This window comes from Mastomys coucha, unplaced genomic scaffold, assembly GCF_008632895.1.
Source record: "Mastomys coucha isolate ucsf_1 unplaced genomic scaffold, UCSF_Mcou_1 pScaffold6, whole genome shotgun sequence".
Taxonomy (NCBI): Eukaryota; Metazoa; Chordata; class Mammalia; order Rodentia; family Muridae; genus Mastomys; species Mastomys coucha.
In genome coordinates this window covers 91,145,164-91,166,404 of record NW_022196912.1, presented here as the reverse complement: position 1 = coordinate 91,166,404, position 21,241 = coordinate 91,145,164, and the positions used below count along the sequence as shown (strand labels likewise).

Here is a 21,241-nt window from a genome sequence, read left to right as displayed (position 1 = left end):
TGAATGCCTTTAATTCCAGCACTCAGGAAGCAGAGGCAGGTATTGGATCTCTGTGAGTTCAATACCAGGCTGGTCTACAGAGCAATTTCAGGACAGCTGAGACTACACAGATAGAAAGGAAGAAAGAAAGAAAGAAAGAAAGAAAGAAAGAAAGAAAGAAAGAAAGAAAGAAAGAAAGAGAGAGAGAGAGAAGGAAGGAAGAAAGGAAGGAAGAAAGGAAGGAAGAAAGGAAGGAAGAAACAAAAGTCAATGAAAACATTTGATCGTTTGCATTTTAGAGAGAGTCTTCCGACAGTCTATCAAGGCTAGTATTGAAGTCCTTCTACCTCAGCCTCCCAAGTGCTTGGATTACAGTTGTGCTCTATCACAGGTGGTACCAAAATATTTGTTCTTAATGGATTTTAAACTTACAGTGTTTATGTGTGATATAAAGAACATTTTACCCAGGAATGTTGGCAAAGTGTTGCCAACATACTTCATCACCCAGAATACTTTAACACATGTTTTTTATGTCTCCACCACACTCCCATCAAATCTGGGAAGCTAGCACCTTGTGTTACCACCCCAAAGGCTCAGACTGGAGTCTTGCTAATGCCCTCTCTAGCACAAGGGTCAAGATCAGGAACTGACCGTGTGTTTATGTGCTCTATCTTTAGTTTCTGTCCTCCAGAGCTTGAGTTATTTCCATCATCACAATACTTGGGAAGACTGAAGCTGCCATCTTGCATAGCTAACGCCCCTCCCCTTAGCTTAGTCTGATCTTCCACTGTTAGACTCTGCTTGTGTTATTAGCAAGGACAGCCTAATCGTGCTGGTGTGTTCTCCTTAGACCATTTCACGGGTGTGTGATTTCGATTTGCTCTGTTACTAGTGGGTTCATTTTGATTACCTGATTAAGTCACTGGCTGCCAGGCATCCATTCTGCAAAATTACTCTTTCCCCTTCTGTAAAGAATCTTTTGTTGGGAAATCTTTTGAGTCTAAGCAAATATCACATTCTTCGTTAAGTCAATGAGTTAATTTGTAGCAGTATGACTTTCTGCCTTGGATTACTGTCATTATTTTTGGAGGCTCACATTATCTCAGACTCGGCGGACGCCTCTGCCTTTTCAGTCTGTTCCTGTAGTTCTTAGGGGTTGCTTTTCTCCTTCCTGGCACAAACTGTTTCAGGCGCCTTCTGCATGTTACCTGCCCTAGTTCTGAAATAAGCTGTTTTTTCATGGAACCCTCCTTCCCTTACTGGAAAATGACAATAATAAAAGATATAAGCATTCCTTTCTCACCGCTCATGGAAAGTTCCTGAAACAGGTCCTCTTAAGGGGCAGAGTTAGAGATTACATTTATGTATATATCCATATAAGTGTGTGTGTGTGTGTGTGTGTGTGTGTATCCATTCATAGACATACATTCATCTATATTTGCATTTCTCTCTGTGTATATATATATATATATGTATATATGAGGCCGTATTAGAGATGCTGTGTGTGTTTATTTTTGATGGATGTGTGTGCACATGTGTTGAAGTCAGAGGTCAACATTGGATGCTGTCTTCTGTCGCTGTCCACCTTAATTCTTGAGACAGTTTCTTCTGTGAACCTGGGCCCCTTGATTAGTGAGACTGGCTAGTCAGGGTTTAGGTATTCACCTACTTCAGCCCTGCCCTCCCCCAACTATACTTTTTAAAGCTATGTGCTACATGTATGTATGTTACAGAGTTGAAGTTAATATTTAAATTATGCTTTTGTGGTATTCTAACAAATATGTAGAATCCTGTGGCTAAACTGATGAGCTAAGATGCTCCTAACTTTTACTTTTCTTGCTACGGTTTGACCTTGCTATGAGGGTCATAAGTACATGCGGCTGCTAGAGTTAACTTTTGCTTGGGAATCACATGGGTTCTCATGCTTGTGCAGAAAATATTTTACTCACTGAGCTGAGCCATTGCCCAGCCACTCTGTAGACCAGGCTGGCCTCGAACTCAGAAATCCGCCTGCCTCTGCCTCCCAAGTGCTGGGATTAAAGGCGTGCGCCACTGCCCAGCAGAAGCTATCTTTTTAAAAAGTTTTCTTTAATATTTTTTATTGTATGTCCATGAATGTTTTGTTTGCATGCATGTCTTTATGTGATTCCCTCAGAGACCAGAAGTGGGCATAGGATCTCCTGGAACCAGAATTACAGAAGGTTGTGGGCCTCCATGTAAGTGCTGGGAATTGAACCTGGATCGTCTGGAAGAGCAATCAGTGGTTTTAACTGTTGAGCTATTTCTCCAGCTGAGAGAAGTTATCTTTTCCAATAAGAAGTTGATTATAGGCTGGGTGGTAACAACACATGCCTTTGATCCCAGCACTTGGGGGACAGAAGCAGGTGCACCTTTGTGAGTTTGAGACCAGTCTAGTCTACAGAGCTAGATCTAGGACAGCCAAGGCTACACAGAGAACATGTCTTGAAAACCAACCAACCAAACAAACAACCACTATAGTTTGAGTATAAAAAAAAAAAAAAGGCTGAGGAGAGCTTGAAAAACATTGTATTTCACATACCTTTTAAAGCTAAATGATATATGTCTGTCTGTCTGTATGTATGTATGTGCGTATGTTACATAGTTGGAGTTAGTTTTTAAATGATCTTTGCAGTGTATGATAACATATATGTAGAATTCTATGACTAATATAAAGGATAAGAAAGGAAATCCTTGCATAGCCAGAGTTCAGGCAGCGATGACTCTGCCTCCTGGCCCTCGTGACCAGGCTATGCAGTCACAACTCCTTTCTTCCCTCCAGAGTTAAGATGTTCCTAGCTTTCACCTTCCTTGTTATGGCTTGACCACAAATGTATGTATCACTGCACACTGTTTTTGCACTTTTTCTGTTAGTGGAATTTCATTTCTCTGTCTCTCTTTTCTCTCTGTCTCTATGTTTGTCTCTGTTTCTGTGTCTCTCTCTTTTCTTTCTGGGATACTCTCAGCCCAGGCTGGCCACTAACTCTGTATGTAGCTGAGGATGATCTTAAAATTGATTTTCCTGTCTTTATCTCTGAAGCACTGGATATAGGGATGTGCCACTATGCCCAGTTTTATGCAGCAATGGGGGTTGAACCCAAGGCCTCATGAATGCTAGGTGGGCACTTGTCCACCTGAATTGTGCCATCAGCTTTAGAATTCTATTTTTTGATTAATTACCCCCCTTTCCAATGCATCCTTTGGCAAATTCTTCCTTCCTTCGTTCCTTTGTTCCTTCCTTCCTTCCTTCCTTCCTTCCTTCCTTCCTTCTTTAAAAAAAGAGATTTATTTATTCACTTAATGTATATGAGTACAGTGTTGCTGTCTTCAGACACACCAGAAGAGGGCATCTGATCCCATTACAGATGGCTGTGAGCCACCATGTGGTTGCTGAGAATTGAACTCAGAACCTCTGGAAGAGCAGTCAGTGCTCTTAACCACTGAGCCATCTCTCCAGCCCTCTTTCTTTCTTTAATAATTTGCTCATTTATGAGTTTCACTCATTGCTGATATGAAAATCTAGTCATCACAGACAGCACATGAGAAGAGCAGATTATTTTGTTTCTTACTGTAATGCAGTTAAGAATAAGCACCCAGAAAGATGACTTGGGACTCAGTTAAGAGTGTACCCTGATCTTCCAGAGGACCCAGGTTTGCTTCCCAACATCCACGTCAGGCAGCACATAAGCCTTGTAACTCTAGTTCCAGGGAATCTAATATCCTGTCTAGCTTCATGGGCCCCTGCACATACAACACACACACACACACACACACACACACACACACACACAGAGAGAGAGAGAGAGAGAGAGAGAGAGAGAGAGAAAGAGAGAGAACAACAAAAACAAACCATAAAGACGCTTGCTGCCAAGTCTGATAGCCTGAGTTGAACCTTTGGCCTACATCCACTCTCTTTCTAAATAAATAAATATAAAAACAAATAAACCTTTAAAAATGAAAAAAGACACCAAGAATGGGTATATAGCTCTGTGGGAGGGGACTTGCCTAGCATGAAGCCTTGGGTTTAATCCTAGTACCAAAAGATATCCAAATATCCTCTTCACTCTGGAGCCTTCGCCTGTATCTGTCCCCTGTCTCTCCGCTACACAGTTATCAACCAAATGTTTCATTAACCACCATTTTCCTTACTGTAGGACATAATGATTATATCTGTCCAGCCACGAATCAGTGTACCATAGACAAGAACCGGCGTAAAAGCTGCCAGGCCTGCCGACTTCGCAAGTGTTACGAAGTGGGAATGGTCAAGTGTGGTGAGTGTTCGCTTCCCTTTTATTGTATGAGGTGCCTGGGAAAGCCCAGGGACTGGAGACTCAGGCCTTCCTGAGAGGGGATGTAGGGCGTGGGAGTTATCTTTAAGTATTTGTATTCACCAAAGTGCACCGGTTATTCCTTGCAGCTTCAGACGGAGTTGGGAAACTGTGAGCAAGCACAGGACAGACTTTGGTGCCTTGGAGGGGAGAGTTACACAGCTCAGGGGTGGGGCAAGGGGAAGGCCTCTATGTAGGTTGGTGGACTTATAGCCACTGAAATGCTCTAATGGCTGGAGATCCACCTGCCAACCAGGGGTGACATCCTGGCATAATCGTCTGTAGTTAAGCTTCTGACAAGAAAGCAGAATGTATGGTGGATTATTCAGATGACCACGGAAATGCAGTTCTGTCTCTTCACCAGCTTTCTTAGGGGAAAACCCTACATATACACACACACACATATATACATACATACATACACACACATGTATATATGCATGTATAATGTGTATGTGTACATATAATTTACACACATATATGTATATATTTGTTTCTGACTCATACATATATACATATACATGTATGTACATATATGTTAGAAATGTGATAGAACTATGAAAAGTGCTTAGAGCACGGATTTTGACTATGACTGCATATATTTGTATGAATGTACACATATAACTTATAGTCAACTTAGAGATTAAAATACATATATTTTATGTATTTATCTTTTTCTTCTTTTAGATTTTTTTTCTCTTTAAATTAAATCGATCTCTCTATATCTATATGTACAAATGTATACATGTACTACAGTGTCTGCAGAGCCTGGAGTTGTTGGGTCTCCTGGAACTAGAGTTCCAGGTGGTTGTGGGCCACCCAGTGTGGGTGCTGGGAGCCAAACTTGGGTCCTCTGCAAGAGCAGCACATGCTTTTAACCACTGAGTCATCTCTCCAACCTGCTGGATTTTGAAACTCATTTGTATACATTTTCTAATTTAAATATATTCACATTGGCTCTGCCTGTATTTATTTTTCTGGTAGCCAATCACTGTTTTGCCTGTAATTACTTGTAACTTCTCTCTATTTGAAAATCAAAAACAAACAAACAAACAAAAAAACCAAACCAAACCAAGTCTATCTTTTTTTTCCCTGATCATTTCTTAGTAGCTCTCCTTAAAAGTAATTTCTTAAAAATTATGTCTGTTTTGAGCTGGGCGTGGTGGCGCACGCCTTTAATCCCAGCACTTGGGAGGCAGAGGCAGGCGGATTTCTGAGTTCGAGGCCAAGCCTGGTCTACAGAGTGAGTTCCAGGACAGCCAGGGAACTAAAAAAAAAAAAAAAATTATGTCTGTTTTGGACATGTGTGTGAATAGCTGAGGAGGCCACTGGAGATGGAGGAACAAACAGCTGTGGGCAACTAAATGTGGGTGCTTGGAGTCGCACTCAGGTCCTTTGGAAGAGCAGCAAGTGCTCTTAACCACGGAGCCATGTCTCCAGCCCCAATCCCTCTGCTCCCTGAGTAATCTTTAGACTTTTTCTTTTTCTGTATCCAGTGGACTTACGCCCACCAAATTTAGAAGTCCAACAGGACGTCTCTTAATTTGATCATGTTCTCTGGCTTGCTGGAGTCAATGATATTCTCCACTCTCTGTGTGGGACATCCTACTTGTTGTGCTTGCTGCCCTATGAGCTTTCCAAAGGTTTGTGTGTTAAATAAAGACCATTTCCCCTGGTGCCTCTATTAGGATACAGATGCCTCTATTCTCAAACAGCCTTTGAGAAGTGGAGCTAAGTCAGAAGTCTTTAGTCATTGAGGGTGTGACCTCAAGGGGACTTTGGGAACCCGCTATTCTTCTCTTTCTCTGTTTTGCATCTTTGTCATGAGGTAGGTGAGCAGGGTCCACCTCTGTCCCAATACTGGCTTTCTGCCATTATGATCAAATGCTCACAACAGATATTTAAAAGGATCATGTGTGCTTGAAACATCTAAAACTGAGAGCTAATATAAACTTTTCTCTCTCTCTCTCTCTTTTTTTTTTTGGTTTTTTGAGACAGGGTTTCTTTGTATAGCCCTGGCTGTCCTGGAACTCACTCTGTAGACCAGGCTGGCCTCGAACTCAGAAACCCACCTGCCTCTGCCTCCCAAGTGCTGGGATTAAAGGCATACGCCACCACCGCCTAGCTACTTTTTCTCTTCATAATCTGATTATATCTTAGTTATTTGTTATAGCAGCAGAAAGCTGACTAACATACTCAATGTCCATGGCCTCTCAGTATGCATTGGTTTCCTTATGAAAGATATATCTAAATATCTCTATCTATATATATATTATATATGGTATATATTATGTAAATATAAATATATCTATAAATATCTAAAACATATCTTATTTTACCTACTGTAGTTATTTTTATATTAGAAACCAGTGGGCTTCTTCCCAAACCTATTTTTAATGATTGTTATAATATATAATTAAACATAAAATATATGTAAACATGAAATATGAGTAGGAGAGCTGGAGGGATGGCTCAGTGGTTAAGAACACTGGCTGGCTGCTCTTCCAGAGGTCCTGAGTTCAATTCCCAGTAACTACATGGTGGCTCACAGCCATCTGTAATGGGATTCGACGCCCTCTTCTGGTGTGTCTGAAGACGGCGACAGTGTGCTGATATACATAAAATAAAAACATAAATCTTTAAAAAAGAAAAAAGAAAAAGAAATACGCGTAGGAAAAGACAGCTGTTTCCAGGAAAACCGAGTTGAAAGCTTTGGATAAAAATGTAAGGAACAATAATTATTGAGTTGAGAATGGGTGAGATTTGGGAGTAAATCATAAACCTAACAAGATCCAGAATTTAAATTGCCCTGGAAGAATCTAGGTTGTTCCTTTGTTTTGTTTTGTTTTGTTTTGTTTGGAGTGGGAGGATAAAGAGATATTTATTTTTATTTTATCTGTATAATGAGGCCTGAGTATATGGTGAGTGACTCCCTATAGATACAGATGGTTGTAATTCTCCCAAGTGAGTGTTGGAAACTGAACCTGAGTCCTCTGCAAGATCAACACGAGTTCCTAACTACTGAGCCATCTCTCCAGTCCCTGTTGCTCGGCTTTAGACGCTGACCCTGGAAATCCCAAGATAGCATATTATATATCTTTATACAAAAGAGTCTGGACCAATTGTTAGAGATGCTTACAGAGAAGGCCTTGGTCCTTTGATAAGTTATTACAAACAGACGCTTTCTGTTTTAGGTTAGGCAGAATTTTAGGATGAGTATGTATTTAGAAAACGATTTCCAGCTTAGTCTTCAGATGCGTTTCTGTAGTGACTGTGTTGGCCTGTCTTAGCCCCAGCTTCAAGGCAGGATTCCTGGTAGGGAGAGCTGGAGTCTGTAGGAAGTGTCTTGGCTTCTTCACTTTATACTGACTGCTCTCTTAGCTCTAGCTCTCTCTCTAGCCCTTGGGTTTCTTATCTCTGCTGCAGACTATCTGCTGTTTGGGTTTGAGAGGAACAGTAAGCAGACATGTGGGAATCATGACACGGTGTCTGGTGCTCCGCCTCAGCTTTCCTTAGCTCTCCTCATGGGATAGTGCTTATTTGGATTCTGACACAGTGTGGTTTCCCCAGGCTCAGTACAGAGAAGTAAAGAATTGTCCATGTGGGCCAGGCATGGTAGCTCATACCTGTCTGTAATCTCAGCCCTTGGGAGGCTAAGGCGGGAGGATTGCTGTGGCTCCTCCAGCAGTCCAGCTTGGATGGCATAATGAGACCCTGAAACAAAAACACAACACAACAGGGGGCAGGGAAGGGGAGCCTTTCTAATCTCTTTGGAATTCCATAAGATGTTGGGGAGCGGGGATGGGGGGTGGGGGGGAGTGGTGTCGCTGAGATGGGTGGATGTTCTGTCTTGCATGGAATGGAAAGAAAGACTCCTCCGGTTATTCATGCTTCTCATTGCAGTGACAAATGTCTTTAAGGAAACAATTGAAAAGAGAAAACTTCATTTTGACTGATGCTCTAAGAAATTCTGTCTGTGGTCAGCTGGCTTGTTAGCCTCACTGGGGAGGAGTGAGTGGACAGAAGCTGTTTATTTTATGGTGACCAGGAGGCAAGGAAGGGCGCAAGGGACAAGCTACGCATTTCAGATACGCACAAACAAATCCCCTGACCAGACCTTGCTTCCAGCCTCCCAGTAAAGAAGTTGTATCATGAATCCATCAAGAGATTCAATCCACTGAAGAAACCAGAGTCTCAGCAGCCCAGTTACCTCTTAACAGTGCCTCCCACTGTAGACCACACCTTCCAGTGGGAGCCTTCTGGGGAGCACCTCATAGCCAGAGCATGTGAAGGGGGTCTTAACTATTTCTCTCTTCTTAAAAAAAGATTTATTTTTATTTTGTCTATATGAGTGTTTTGCCTTCATGCATGTCTGTGTACCATGTTCATGTAGTGACCATGTAGGTCAGAAGAATCATTAGAGCCCCTGGAACTGGAGTTACAGATGGTTTGTGAGTCACCATGCGGGAGCTGGGAACTGATACTGGGTCCTCTGCAAAAGTGACAAGTGTCCTTAACCACTGCCCCACCTCTCCAGGTCCTGTTCCTCCCTTTATTCCTGGCGGTTTCTGCTTTTCTGTAAATTCTCTGTTCACATTTGTCCTTTTCTACTGTCTTTAAAAAATTGTTTAAAGGAGCTGGAAAGATGGCTCAGGAGTTAAGAGCACTGACTGCTCTTCCAGAAGTCCTGAGTTCAATTCCCAGCAACCACATGGCGACTCACAACCATCTGCAACAGGATCAGATGCCCTCTTCTGATGTGTTTGAGGATAGCTACAGTGTACTCATGTACATAAAATAATCTATTTTAAAAATTTAAACATATGTACATATACATTTAAATTAAAAATTACATAATTTCCCCCTCACTCCCCCTAAAAACCATGGCCCCTTTGTCGTTTTTGTTGTTGTTGTTGTTTAATACACACAGACACATAGATACAGACACACAGACACATAGACACACAGACATATACACACACACACACACACACAGACACAGACACAGACACACAAAGATAAAAGCAGACAGACAGATACATACACACATAGACACATGGACACAGACAGACAGACAGACAGACAGATAGACAGACGCACAGTGTTCAGTCTATTTAGTGTTACTTTTATGTATATGATTTCAGAGCTGACCTCTTGGTTGGTGGCTTTTCCCTGGAGAAGACAATTTCTCCTAGTCTTGGCATGCCTTAGTTGCCTGAAGTCCTTTGTCTATGGGAATGGTTACATGAGATATTCCCCTTCTACATTAACATGCCTACAGGTGTTGTACTGCCTTGGGTCCTGTTTACTCAACCATATTGTTGAGGTCTCATAGGTATGGCGACTCTGTCGTTTCTAGGAGCCACTCTCACAGCAAATTTCTTGATCTTCTGTTTCCTTTTTTTTTTTTTTTTTTGGTTTTTCGAGACAGGGTTTGTCTGTGAAGCCCTGGCTGTCCTGGAACTCACTCTGTAGGCCAGGCTGGCCTCGAACTCAAAAATCTGCCTGCCTCTGCCTCCCAAGTGCTGGGATTAAAGGCGTGCACCATCACTGCCCAGCGGTCTTCTGTTTCTTACAAGCTTTCTGCCCCACCTTCACCAATGTTCCCTGAGCCTGTGTGCAGGATCTGTGTTGTAGATGTATCAGTCAGAGCTGAGGACCCCACCTTCTCTTGATCTCGGCTTTCTAATTAGCTGTGGTTTTCTGTCATTGCAAAATGAAGCTTCTTTGATGGATGGTGAGGACTACAGTTATCTGTGGGTCCAAGGACAGACATTTAGGATGCAATTAGGACTGCATAGATTTCTGCTCTAGTGAGGTGAGGCAGTTGTAGGTTCTCCTCTAAGATCTACGACCTCTCTAGCCTCAGGCGGATGGGTGGTCTTTCCAATCCTGAAGGACCAAGGATTCAGCATTCACCCAAGATCTATTTTACTGCACTGTTTACTTTTGACTTATGAATCATATCTCTTACCTTAATTATTTTTGTTATTTCTGATCCTGCCATTACGCTGAAGTATTCAGATGTTTTTTTAAATGGTGAGAAGACACACACCAAGGCTGATTCTTGTGGGGTGGTGGTGGTGGTGGTGTAATAGCTTCATATAAAGGCATCCTGTGATATAAATATCCAAGAACATGAGCTGAACAGACATATATTTGGTTTGTATCCTTGCACTGGGACAATAGCTTAGCATCAGTAGGGGCCATCTCTTATATAGATGGCTGTGTCAGTGATACTAGGCAGTATAGAAGAGTCATTAGAAGTCAGCTTTGCATCAGAATCCTCACTGATCACTATTTCCTAGCTTCTCTACCTAAGACAAATTTTAATTTTTAAATTTTGTCTGTATATACGTGTTTGTGTGTGCACACATGTGTATGTAGACATGCATGCATGCGTGTAAATGTGTATGAAGGTTAGAGATCAGCCTCTGGTACCTTCCTCTCCAGTTTTGGGACAGAGTTTCTCACTGAAACTGGAACTCATCTACTTGCCTTTCCAGTTCTGGGGTTCCTCGCATATAGCGATATTCCAGGCTTTTTTATGTTGGTGTTGGGGATCAAAGGCAAGTCTTTATCCTTGCATAGCAAGTACCTTGCTCTCTGAGCTATCTCCTGCCCCAATTTCTTTCTATCTATCTATCTATCTATCTATCTATCTATCTATCTATCTATCTACCTACCTACCTACCTACCTACCTACCTACCTACCTAAGACAGGGTCTCATTTAACCCCCAAGGTAATCTCTAATTTGCTATGTAGTCAAGAACAAACTTGAACTTAGCCCCTCCCTTCTACCTCTCAAGAACCGAGATTACAGATATGTTCCACCAAACCTACTTTCTATAGTACTGGGAATCAAACCCAAGGCTTTGCACAAGCTAGGTAAGTACTCTGCCAACTGAGCTACACTCCCAGTCCTGCATGTGCATCTGTCTTTAAACTCTGTATCCTCATATTGTACAAAGGACAGAAACATAGAGAAGGATTTTCCTAAGATAGATATATTGTTTCATTTGCCCATGGGGTTATAGTGATTTTAAGTGTCTATAGCACTTTATTAATAAAGTGAAATAAAAATGGGCCAGTCAGATGGCTCAGCTGGTAAAAGCACTTACCACTAATCCTAACTACCTGAGTTCAATCCCCAGGACCCACAAGGCAGAAGGTGAAAACTGACTCTGGCAAGTTCTCCTCGGACCTCCACATGTACACAGTGACACATGTACAACCACAAACATACACACATGTGCGTATGCACGCACGCACATATACATACACACACACACACACACACGCACACAGAGACACACAGATTAATTAATTTTTTAAAATGTAATAAATGTTTTTTAAAAATTAAATACACATTAAGCTTTTAGCTCTTCTGGTTGTAAATTAGGCTCTAATGTTCCTACTTCGATTCAGCCTTTCCCTGTGGAAGTGACAGGGTCTAATGGGTAAAAGCAAGCCCCAGCGTCCTGCATGCCATCTTGATTTAATGCTTCTTTCCTTTCGGATGATCACATTTCATGTTTTTCTGCTTCTACTAGCTGCGCCAGTTCCTTCAGTGACATTTCTATGTACATGTATTTCTGATCGATTTGAAAATTTCAGCTTCCTTCTTTCTAAGTAAAAGAATTCTTTTGCAGTTCTAACCTGAATCACCTTTTGATCTTCCATGCCACTGTCTAGGCTCCTGTTTTACCTTCATTGCTAAAAAAAGTCATTATTATTATTATTATTATTATTATTATTATCATTATTACTATATTCATTTAGTGCTCTATGTTTGTGTATGTGTATGTGTGTGTGTGTGTGTGTGTGTGTGTGCGCGCGCGTGCACACGCGTGGAGAATTGAACCCAAGGCCTGGGGCATGCAAGGCAAGCGCTCTACCATTGAGCTATGGAGCCCTATACCAGCCCTGTACAGTGATTTTTTTTTCTTAAAAGTTTATATTTTCTGTTCTCTTACAATTACTTCTTGAATGTCAACATTTCTGTGGTTATTCTTCTCCATTCCAAAAACACATGAGTGGTGTGGCTTCTTAATCATTATTTAGTGGGAAATGTCCTGAACTGTCATAGATTTGTTTTATGTGTATGAGTACTTTGCCTGCACATGTGTGCATCATGTGCATGCATGCCTTGTGCTCCAGGAAGTCAGGAGGGGGTGTTGGGTCCCCTGTAACTGGAGTTATAGATGGTTGTGAGGCCGATGTGGGTGCTGGGAATGGAACTTGGCCTCTGCAAAGGTGCTAAGTGTGCTTGATTGCTGAGCCATCTCTCCAGCTCTACTGTCCTTATTTGTTTTCAGATTTGGAGTCAGCTGAGAAGATGACTCCAGATTCCAGGAGCCAGGTGTGGTGATACAGGGGTTAGGGTGTGCGACCACTCCTGTCTTTCCTCCTCATCATCTTAAAAACATAATTGTATTATGTTCTGATTCATAAGTCTACAATAACAAAACTGTTTGGTCCTAGTCCAGGCATAGAAATACAGATCAGAGAATCAGGGATAAGTCACCTGTATAAATAATTGTTTATTATTGACAGGCATTTACAATTGGTAGAAAAAAGCTTATGGTATCATTTATAGAGGGAAAACTGTTTATCTACTTGGGGAATATGACCTGAAATATCAGCTTCATATAATACAAACATGTCTATAACACAAACATGTTTAAAATTCCAAATAGATTTTTAACCACACAAACATTTATGAAGATAAAGGAGAAAACTTTTTTAATCTTTCTGTGAAACAAATTGACCATTTGTTAAAGCTTTTAAAAAATTTTTTTATTTAAAGCAATTATTTATTTTTATTTTATGTTGATTGTGTTTTGTCTGCATATATGTTTGTGTGAGGGTGTCAGATGCCCTGGACTTGGACTTACTTATGGACAGTTATGAGCTGCCATGTAGGTTTGGGAATTGAGCCTGAGTCCTCATGAGCAAGTTTAAACCCACAAGATGAGCCTGAGGCAGTCTCAATCAGCATAAACATTTTAATGAATAGATGTCCTGTTTCAACAAATTGGCTTCTTTGAATTCATTATAAAGAAGCAACTGAATCTACCTACAAGGCACATTTTCACTGTAATACTTAATAAAGAAATTATAATGTTTCAGGCTTACATCAACACAGGACTTCTTAGTTTTTGTTTTTCTGAGGGATGGTCTCCTGCACTCTTTAGCTGAGGCTGGCCTGGAACGTACTATGTATCTCAGGTTGGCCCAGGATTTGTGACAATTCTTTATGCTTAGGTTCTAGGCCTGCTCTACCATGCCCAGAACAATGCTGGATTTTAAAAATAGGTATTATATTAATAGAACAAAATGATTTATGGGCTGTGAACTTTGCCTATTAGTGTTTGTGTGTGTGTGTGTGTGTGTGTGTGTGTGTTACAGCAAATCCATGGAGATCAGACAACGTTTGGGAATCAGTTTTTCCTTGTCACTTTGTTGGGGCAGAGTCTCGTTCCTTTTTCAGCACTGCATTCTCTAGCCTAGCTGACCTCTGAGCCTCTGGGCAGCTTGCTTGTCTCAGTCCTCTATCTTGCTGTAAGAGAGCTGGGATTATATATGTGTGCTACATAGATGGCTTTAGATGCTGCTGCGTCTTCTCCTCCTCCTCCTCCCCCCTCTTCCCCCTCTCCCTCTCCTTCTCCTTCCCCCCTTCTCTCCCTCTCCCTTTTCCTCCCCCTCTCCCTCCTCCTTCTTTTCCTCTTCCTCTTCCTCCTCCTTCTTCTCTTCCTTCTTCTTTTTCCAAGACAGGGTCTCACTATGTAGCCCTAGCTGTCCTGGTACTCACTATGTAGATCAGGCTGACCTCAAACTCACAATGATCCACTCACCTCTGCCTCCTGAATGCTTTTACTTGTATTCTGAGTATTGAATTCAGGTCATTGAAGTTTATATGGCTGTGCTGTTACTCACAGAGCCTTCTCACCAGCTCAAGGGACATATTTTCAATATGATAAAGAGCAGTTTATAAAATAGTGTATTTACTATGATTCTAACTCTGTTTATAAATTATAAAAAGGCATAAAAGAAAAAATACTGAAAGAACTTATGACAAAATTAATCTTCTTTTGTATTTTCCAGGCTTTTTCAGTTAATTTATTTGAAATATATTTGTTTGTGTAAGTATATAGAAAGAAAAAAATACATGTATACAAATAGTTTTAAAATGCTGTTAGCATATATCATTTGCTAGCTGGAATATCAATGTTAAAGTCCTGACTTTTTCTCCTTTTCTACTTGAGAAAAATTCCTAACTTCATATCTTGGAACTTGGAGTCTATCAGCATATTTTAGAAGAGAAACAGATTTCAGGAGCCAGTGATAACCTTGAAACAGAGCAGAAGTTCCCAAACACATTGTGCTGTTAATACAACCAGACAGTAGTTATCTTTGTCCATGGCCTACAGACTCCAAAATATAAACTGGAATATGAATGATGTTGCCACTGCTGTTCATGCAGCTGGGTCTGGGATTTGAACTCAGGGCTTTGTGTATGCAAGTCAAGCATTTAATCTACTTACCTACACCCTCAGCCCCTTATTGTTTTAGACTGATCATTCAATGAGTTGAAATCTGAGGCAGAGAAACCACTGGATTGTCATCTTCTCTCTTTAGGATCCAGGAGAGAAAGGTGTGGGTACCGTATAGTACGAAGGCAGAGAAGTTCCAGTGACCAAGTGCAATGCCTGAGCAAAACCAAGAGAAACAGTGGGCATGTACCCCGAGTGAAGGAGCTGCTGCTGAGCACCCTGAGCCCAGAGCAGCTGGTGCTCACCCTCCTGGAAGCTGAACCACCCAATGTGCTAGTGAGCCGTCCCAGCATGCCCTTCACCGAGGCCTCCATGATGATGTCTCTCACTAAGCTGGCTGACAAGGAACTGGTGCACATGATTGGCTGGGCCAAGAAAATCCCTGGTAGGACTCTCTATATCCTGACTTCATTCTATTTGTTTGTAACAAGGCCTGTGGCTCACATTTTTGGGACAGTGAACTTCACCTGGATAGTTTGTTTGACACTTTGTTTTGTAACCTTTTCTTTCTAAGGTTTTTTTTTTTTTTTTTTTTTTTTTTTTTTTTTTTTTTTTTAACATTCAATTTTAATTTTATGTATGAATGCACCTGCAAGTGACCAAGGAAGGCAGAGGTGACAGGTCCCCTGAAGCTGGTGTTACAGGCAATAGTGAGCTGTTTAGTGTAGGTGCCAGGAATTGAACTCAGCCTAGGTGCTAGGAATAAAATTGGGTCCTCTGCAAGAATGGTACATGCTCTTAACTGTTGAGCAAAATTTGTAATTTTTAATGGTGGTGTTTTTCCTCCTACCTTGACATGTATAACATGTCCTGGAAGGTTAGATTCTGTTTAGAATTCCCAGATTCTCAGGTTTTATATGAAATAGAGTAATCCAGGAAGCATGGTATATAGATAACCTCTTTCTACATCTGGCTTTTCCCACTTTTGACTCCAAGATCCATCTTCCGCACACTGTAACATTGGTTATATCCTCATCTCCTATACAAGGAAGTTGCTTACCTCTCATGTCCAGGTGTGGTCTGGGACTGAATCTAAGGAGGGACCTACCCAGCCTTTGGAACTGGACTTAGGATCACTTGGACAAGTCTGGGGTCTTGGGACCTGGTTAAAAGGTAGAAATGTAGATTTCGTGTTGACCAGTCTCTTGTCTGTTAACATCTCAGCTCTCAAGGAAGGGCATGGTCAGATTGGGACAAGATAGAGCCAGTCTCACAGTGCGAGGGTGAAAGGCATGCCAGATGCTAAGAAGGAATGTACAAACTATCATTCCAACAGAGAAAGGACCAGTATTATATAAAAATGGAGTACAAATCAATAGCTGTAGCATTATGAATCAATGGGGCAGCAAATCTGTATGCTATGAATATGGGCTCATGCAGAGTGGTCATTTCCCCACCTAGTCCTCACCTTACGATGATTTAGCTCACAGTTCCTAACTGTGGGTGTGATAGCTGAAAGAATACACTTCTTTCTACTCATTGTGGCTTTCTCCTTCAGTAGAAGATTCAAGAGATCACTTAAGCTATTCGATGCTTCATTATAAAGCAGGTACTAAATGGTTTTTACCAAACTGTTCTAAGCATGTTTAAGATAGATCTAGGCTGAGCTATGATGTTGAATAGGCTAAAATGCACTTATTTTAAAATATTATTATGAGTATTTGGTATTATTCTTATTACATGTGTGTGTACATGCACATTTACATACACGGGCATCTGTGCACCATGTGCATCTATGGAGGAGGCCAGAGGACAGCTTTCAGGAATCAGTTCTTTCCTTCCACCATTGGTCCGAGGAATTCAACTCACATCATCAGGCTCACATGCAAAGCACTTTTACTGGCTGAGACAGCACTGGCCGTACATTTTGTTGTTTTGAGATGAAAGTCTCAGGGTGGGCTATCCACTTATTTTACAACCATGCAATAAGTGAGGTCTTCCTCTTTCTGAATTCTAAGCCAAGCCAAGGTTCCCATGGCCCAGTGGCGGCAGGGGCAGTAGTTGTATGAGTGAATTGTAAAGACTTGGCATTGTTGAGTGGATGGAAGGAAGAACTATGGAAGCCATGGCCTGGGTGCGAGTCCCTTGCGGCCATCCGTTGGCTGGGCCCCAGTTCTTCCGAGCTTTCTGGAGCTCTCCTGCTTTCCAGCTTTGTTTTGTCTAGTGTCCCCACCTTTGCCAGGATTATTTCATTTTGTTTGCTGTTTCCCAGAGAAGAAAAACACTGAGGCACTTTCCTCTAGTTTGTCTCTCAAGCGTTTCCCAAACATGGTGTGCGGGCTCTCCCAGGAAGAACGGAGATGAGAGTACTCCCTAGGAAAAGCTAGTTGGCTTTATGTCTGCTCTTCCTGCCCCTGCCCCGTTAGTCTTTCTTCAAGCCTAGTGTTTCCGAAGACTTGCAGGTGTCTTACACATGACTGTGAGTGAGACTGGAAAATGTACATGAATTGGGAATCCAAGCAGAGCACAAGCATGGGAAAGGCTTGCCCATCTGTGGTGTGTGTGTGTGTATGTGTGTGTGTGTGTGTGTGTGTATGTGTGGTGTATGTATGTGTATGTGTGTATGTGTGTGTGTATGTGTGTGTATGTGTGTGTATGTATGTGTGTATATGTATGTGTATGTGTGTTTGTGTATATGTGTGTGGTGTGTGTGTATGTGTGTGTGTGCGCACACGCGTGTCTAGAGACCAGGGGTTGACATTGGTGTCTTTCTCAATTTCTTACCACCTTACATTTTGGTACAGGCTCTTTCACTGAACTTGGAGTTCACTGATTGGCTATACTGGCTGGCCAGTGATGCCCCACCCCCCAGGCCTTTTTGTCTCTTTCTCCCTAATGTACGCATTATAGGTGCATGCTGCATGCTACTGAGGATCAAACTCGGGTCCTCATAATTTCCTGGCCAGACTTTACTAAATGAGCCATCTCTCTAGCTCTGGATTCGTCCATCTTTACATTCATGCTCCAGTTACTTCTCTGTTGTGCACTGTACCACTATCCAAAGGATTGAACATGTGTGCTTTTACACTGTAGGAACACTGGTAAGGTATTTATAAGAAATCTTACCTGTAGAAGACTCTCAGGAGGAGGCAAGAACACATCCTCTTTTCCTACAAGAAAGACAGATTTGATGAGAGATTAAATTGCCAGCCAATAGGGATGTAGTTTAGTGATAGAACATGTACCTACCATGTTCAAGGTCTTGGCTTTGCTTCCTCGCATTTATGCACACACACACAAGTGCATGTGCATGCACACACATATGCACACACACGCACATAATTACTAGTTAGGAAGGGACTAAGCTGATGTTCAGAACAGAATCCATGTCCCTCAAAGTCTGTGCTTTGACTACTGTGTTTATATTTTGCCGCTCCCTCTTACTATTGTGTGTTATGGAAGACGTTCCTATGTTCTCGGCTCTATGCTAAAGACATTCACTCCCCGAGAGATTCTGTGTTTCATTCTAGTTCTGTGGCTAATTCATGCCATGAGAGTATCAACTGCTTTTGGCTGTTATCCTTGCTTGTTAGGATAGAATCACCCGGAGACAGCACCTCTACTCAGAATAGTCCCAACTCTGCATGGGAAATATTTCACAGTCAGAAGAACTATTTAGTTGAAGCCTTGGCTCTCTGCAGGGGCAGGCACTACTCTCTGCTTACCTCCCACCACCCCCATCATCTAGACTCCAGCTCCCCATCCTTCCAGCTTCCAAGCCATGGATTGGGGCAGACAGGCAGCCCCTCTGATAGGTGAGCTTTGACTTCCTCAGTAGGGCACAGGAATGATTAGGACCACATAGCCATAGCTAACAAGCCTTAGCTCTGCCTTTTGGGTCCTTCCTAGCATCCTTCTGGGGAGTCAAGGGCTCTTTAGAAATACTAAACCAAAGTTTGTTTTCTGAAGTGGTCAGAGGCCAGAGGCTGCGGAGCTGGAGTTCCTTTCACCCACATTTAATCACCTCTTTGAACCACTGATTGATTCCTTCCCTATGTTGTTTGGGTTTCCTTGGCATTTAATAACTTGCCATTCTGTCTTTATAGAAATAGGCTGCAAGGGGGAGGGAGGCATGTTTCATGGACTCTTGTCTCCCCAGGCTTTGTGGAGCTCAGCCTGTTGGACCAAGTCCGGCTCTTGGAAAGCTGCTGGATGGAGGTGCTGATGGTGGGTCTGATGTGGCGCTCGATCGATCACCCTGGCAAGCTCATCTTTGCTCCAGACCTCGTTCTGGACAGGTGAGAAAAAATACTTGGTATCTCATCACTGATCCGTTTAACTAAACAAAGCAGAGTGGGCACAAAGTCCTAAGTGCTGCAATTAAATTCTCACACCAGAAGGAGCAATTAGAGGATGATAACCCCCCCATCCATTTCTTTACTGGGTCAAGAGCCCATGAAGGAGAGGGCATGGGTACCAAGATTCATATCCCACGATCCATTCCAATCAATTGTGCATCAACTGTCCTGGGCTGGGGAAGGGAACTTCATCCTGCAGGGTATTGGCCACTGAGTGCACAGTCGACATAGATTTCTTTTTTTGCATTAAAAATTCTGTACTTATATTATAAGTCACCTTGCAGTTGAATGACCAGTTACATCTCTGGGCAGGTGATAAAATTCCCTTCAGCCTTTCAAATTTATTTTCATGTGCTACAGTTTTAATGCTAATAGTATCATTTATCGCTAATAGCATTTTTGGAACGTGTGGTGGGAGAGCTTTTTATTAAGGCCAAGTGAAAGTTAACAGACACTGGGACATGACAGTACTTATGTCACACACAGATGGGTTAAACATAGTTGTCTTTTAGAGATGGCACAGAGCAGGAACTAAACTTGGATTTAGTTGAAATTTTTATAGAAGATAAACTGGACTATCCAACAGCTGCCAAGCTTTGTTGTAGGAAAGATGGGAAACTTTTGGTGTACCTTTGAGTGGTTCAGAAACTCTCCATGGAAAAAGTCCTAGTGTTTAATGTTCAGCACATTAGACTGTGCAGAGAGCAGGAGGATGCCTGGTGCTGTGAACCTAACGTGCCCGCCCCAACTCTTGCATCGTAACCCTGTTACCACTTTAGGTCCTCAGAAGACTCTCACTGGCATGTTACGCAGATGAAGAGTGATGCCCCAAGGTATCAACATCCATTCTGCCCGTTGTCATGGATGACACTGACAAAGAGCACTGTTCTGAGTAATGGAGGTGTTTTGGTGGAGAACAAATCCCGTGGGAAGAGCTGAAGCATGGGATGTGGCTTGAGCAGGAGCAAGCCCAGGTGGTGGACAAGAGAGGGAGGCTCTGGAAGGCCAGAGCAGTGGGGCAGGTACCAGACCCTTCAGTGACCATTCGGATAGCTAACTTACTGGCTGGTGCGTACCATCCTAAGCACTCGATGTGCGTCACCTTATTCAATCTTCCCAGAAGCCCTCTGGGAGGCAGCACCGTTCAACATCCCAGTTCTTCAGTTAAGGAACAGGGAAGTGAAGTAATCGACTTACAGCTGCAAGGTGGAAAGTGATGGAGCTAGATGTGGGGATCTCATTCTAAAGCCCACGCAGAGCACAGTGCCCCCATGGGAAAGAGAACTGGAAGGGAAAAGAGGAGGCAAAAGGCATAATTTATTCTCATCTTAGAACACAACCCCAGGACCTATTCTGTTTCTACCCACTTCAGGAACACACACCTTCTGTCACCCTAAGATTCAGTCAAACCTAAAAGCCAGATACCCAGCCAGGCCAGACACACACACACACACACACACACACACACACACACACACACACACACGTAATTCTACTATGTCAACTGTTCTACCCATTGATGTATATTGGGGTTAACATTATTTTACTTTTCTGTTTCAATTTCTAGATGGATGCCAAATCTGGTGTCTCATTAACTGAGTCACAGTGGAGAATGTATATGGGAGTAAATTTAACGTTCCCCTCACTCTGTACGGGTTCTTTAAACTCTAGAAGAATGTGTATGTGTTACTGTAAGGAACCATGAACCTCATGAATATTATGCCTACCCTTTAGATAGTAACAGGCACAAAAAGTTGGGTGTGGTCATGTGTGTCTATAATTTGTGCATGTAGGCGGAAGCCAGAGAATCATGAGTTCAAGGCTGGCATGGACTATATAGACAAACCCAGTCTCAAAAAAAAAATTACTTCAGGAGATTCATGTTAGTCTTTATGACTGTATATTTGGTTCTGTCACATAGCTTTAGTATGATTCATTGATACGGAAGAAGAGATTTTAGGAGTTATGAATGCATTTGATTTGCATCGAGAATATGGGTTTTTAGAGCACCCACTGGTGTTTATTATATATATAATAAACTATATATATATATATATATAT

At 42.1% G+C, this 21,241-nt stretch overlaps 1 protein-coding gene across 1 annotated transcript in view; it reads left to right on the top strand.

Moving 5' to 3' along the window:
- The window catches only part of Esr2 (estrogen receptor 2), a 58,868-nt gene that overhangs the window by 20,841 nt on the left and 16,786 nt on the right, over positions 1-21,241 (top strand). The window contains exons 4-7 of the mRNA XM_031355911.1: positions 4,152-4,268; positions 14,968-15,267; positions 18,982-19,120; positions 19,960-20,013. Of these exons, the coding sequence (XP_031211771.1) occupies positions 4,152-4,268; positions 14,968-15,267; positions 18,982-19,120; positions 19,960-20,013 (610 nt within the window). The remainder of the gene's footprint in view (positions 1-4,151; positions 4,269-14,967; positions 15,268-18,981; positions 19,121-19,959; positions 20,014-21,241) is intronic.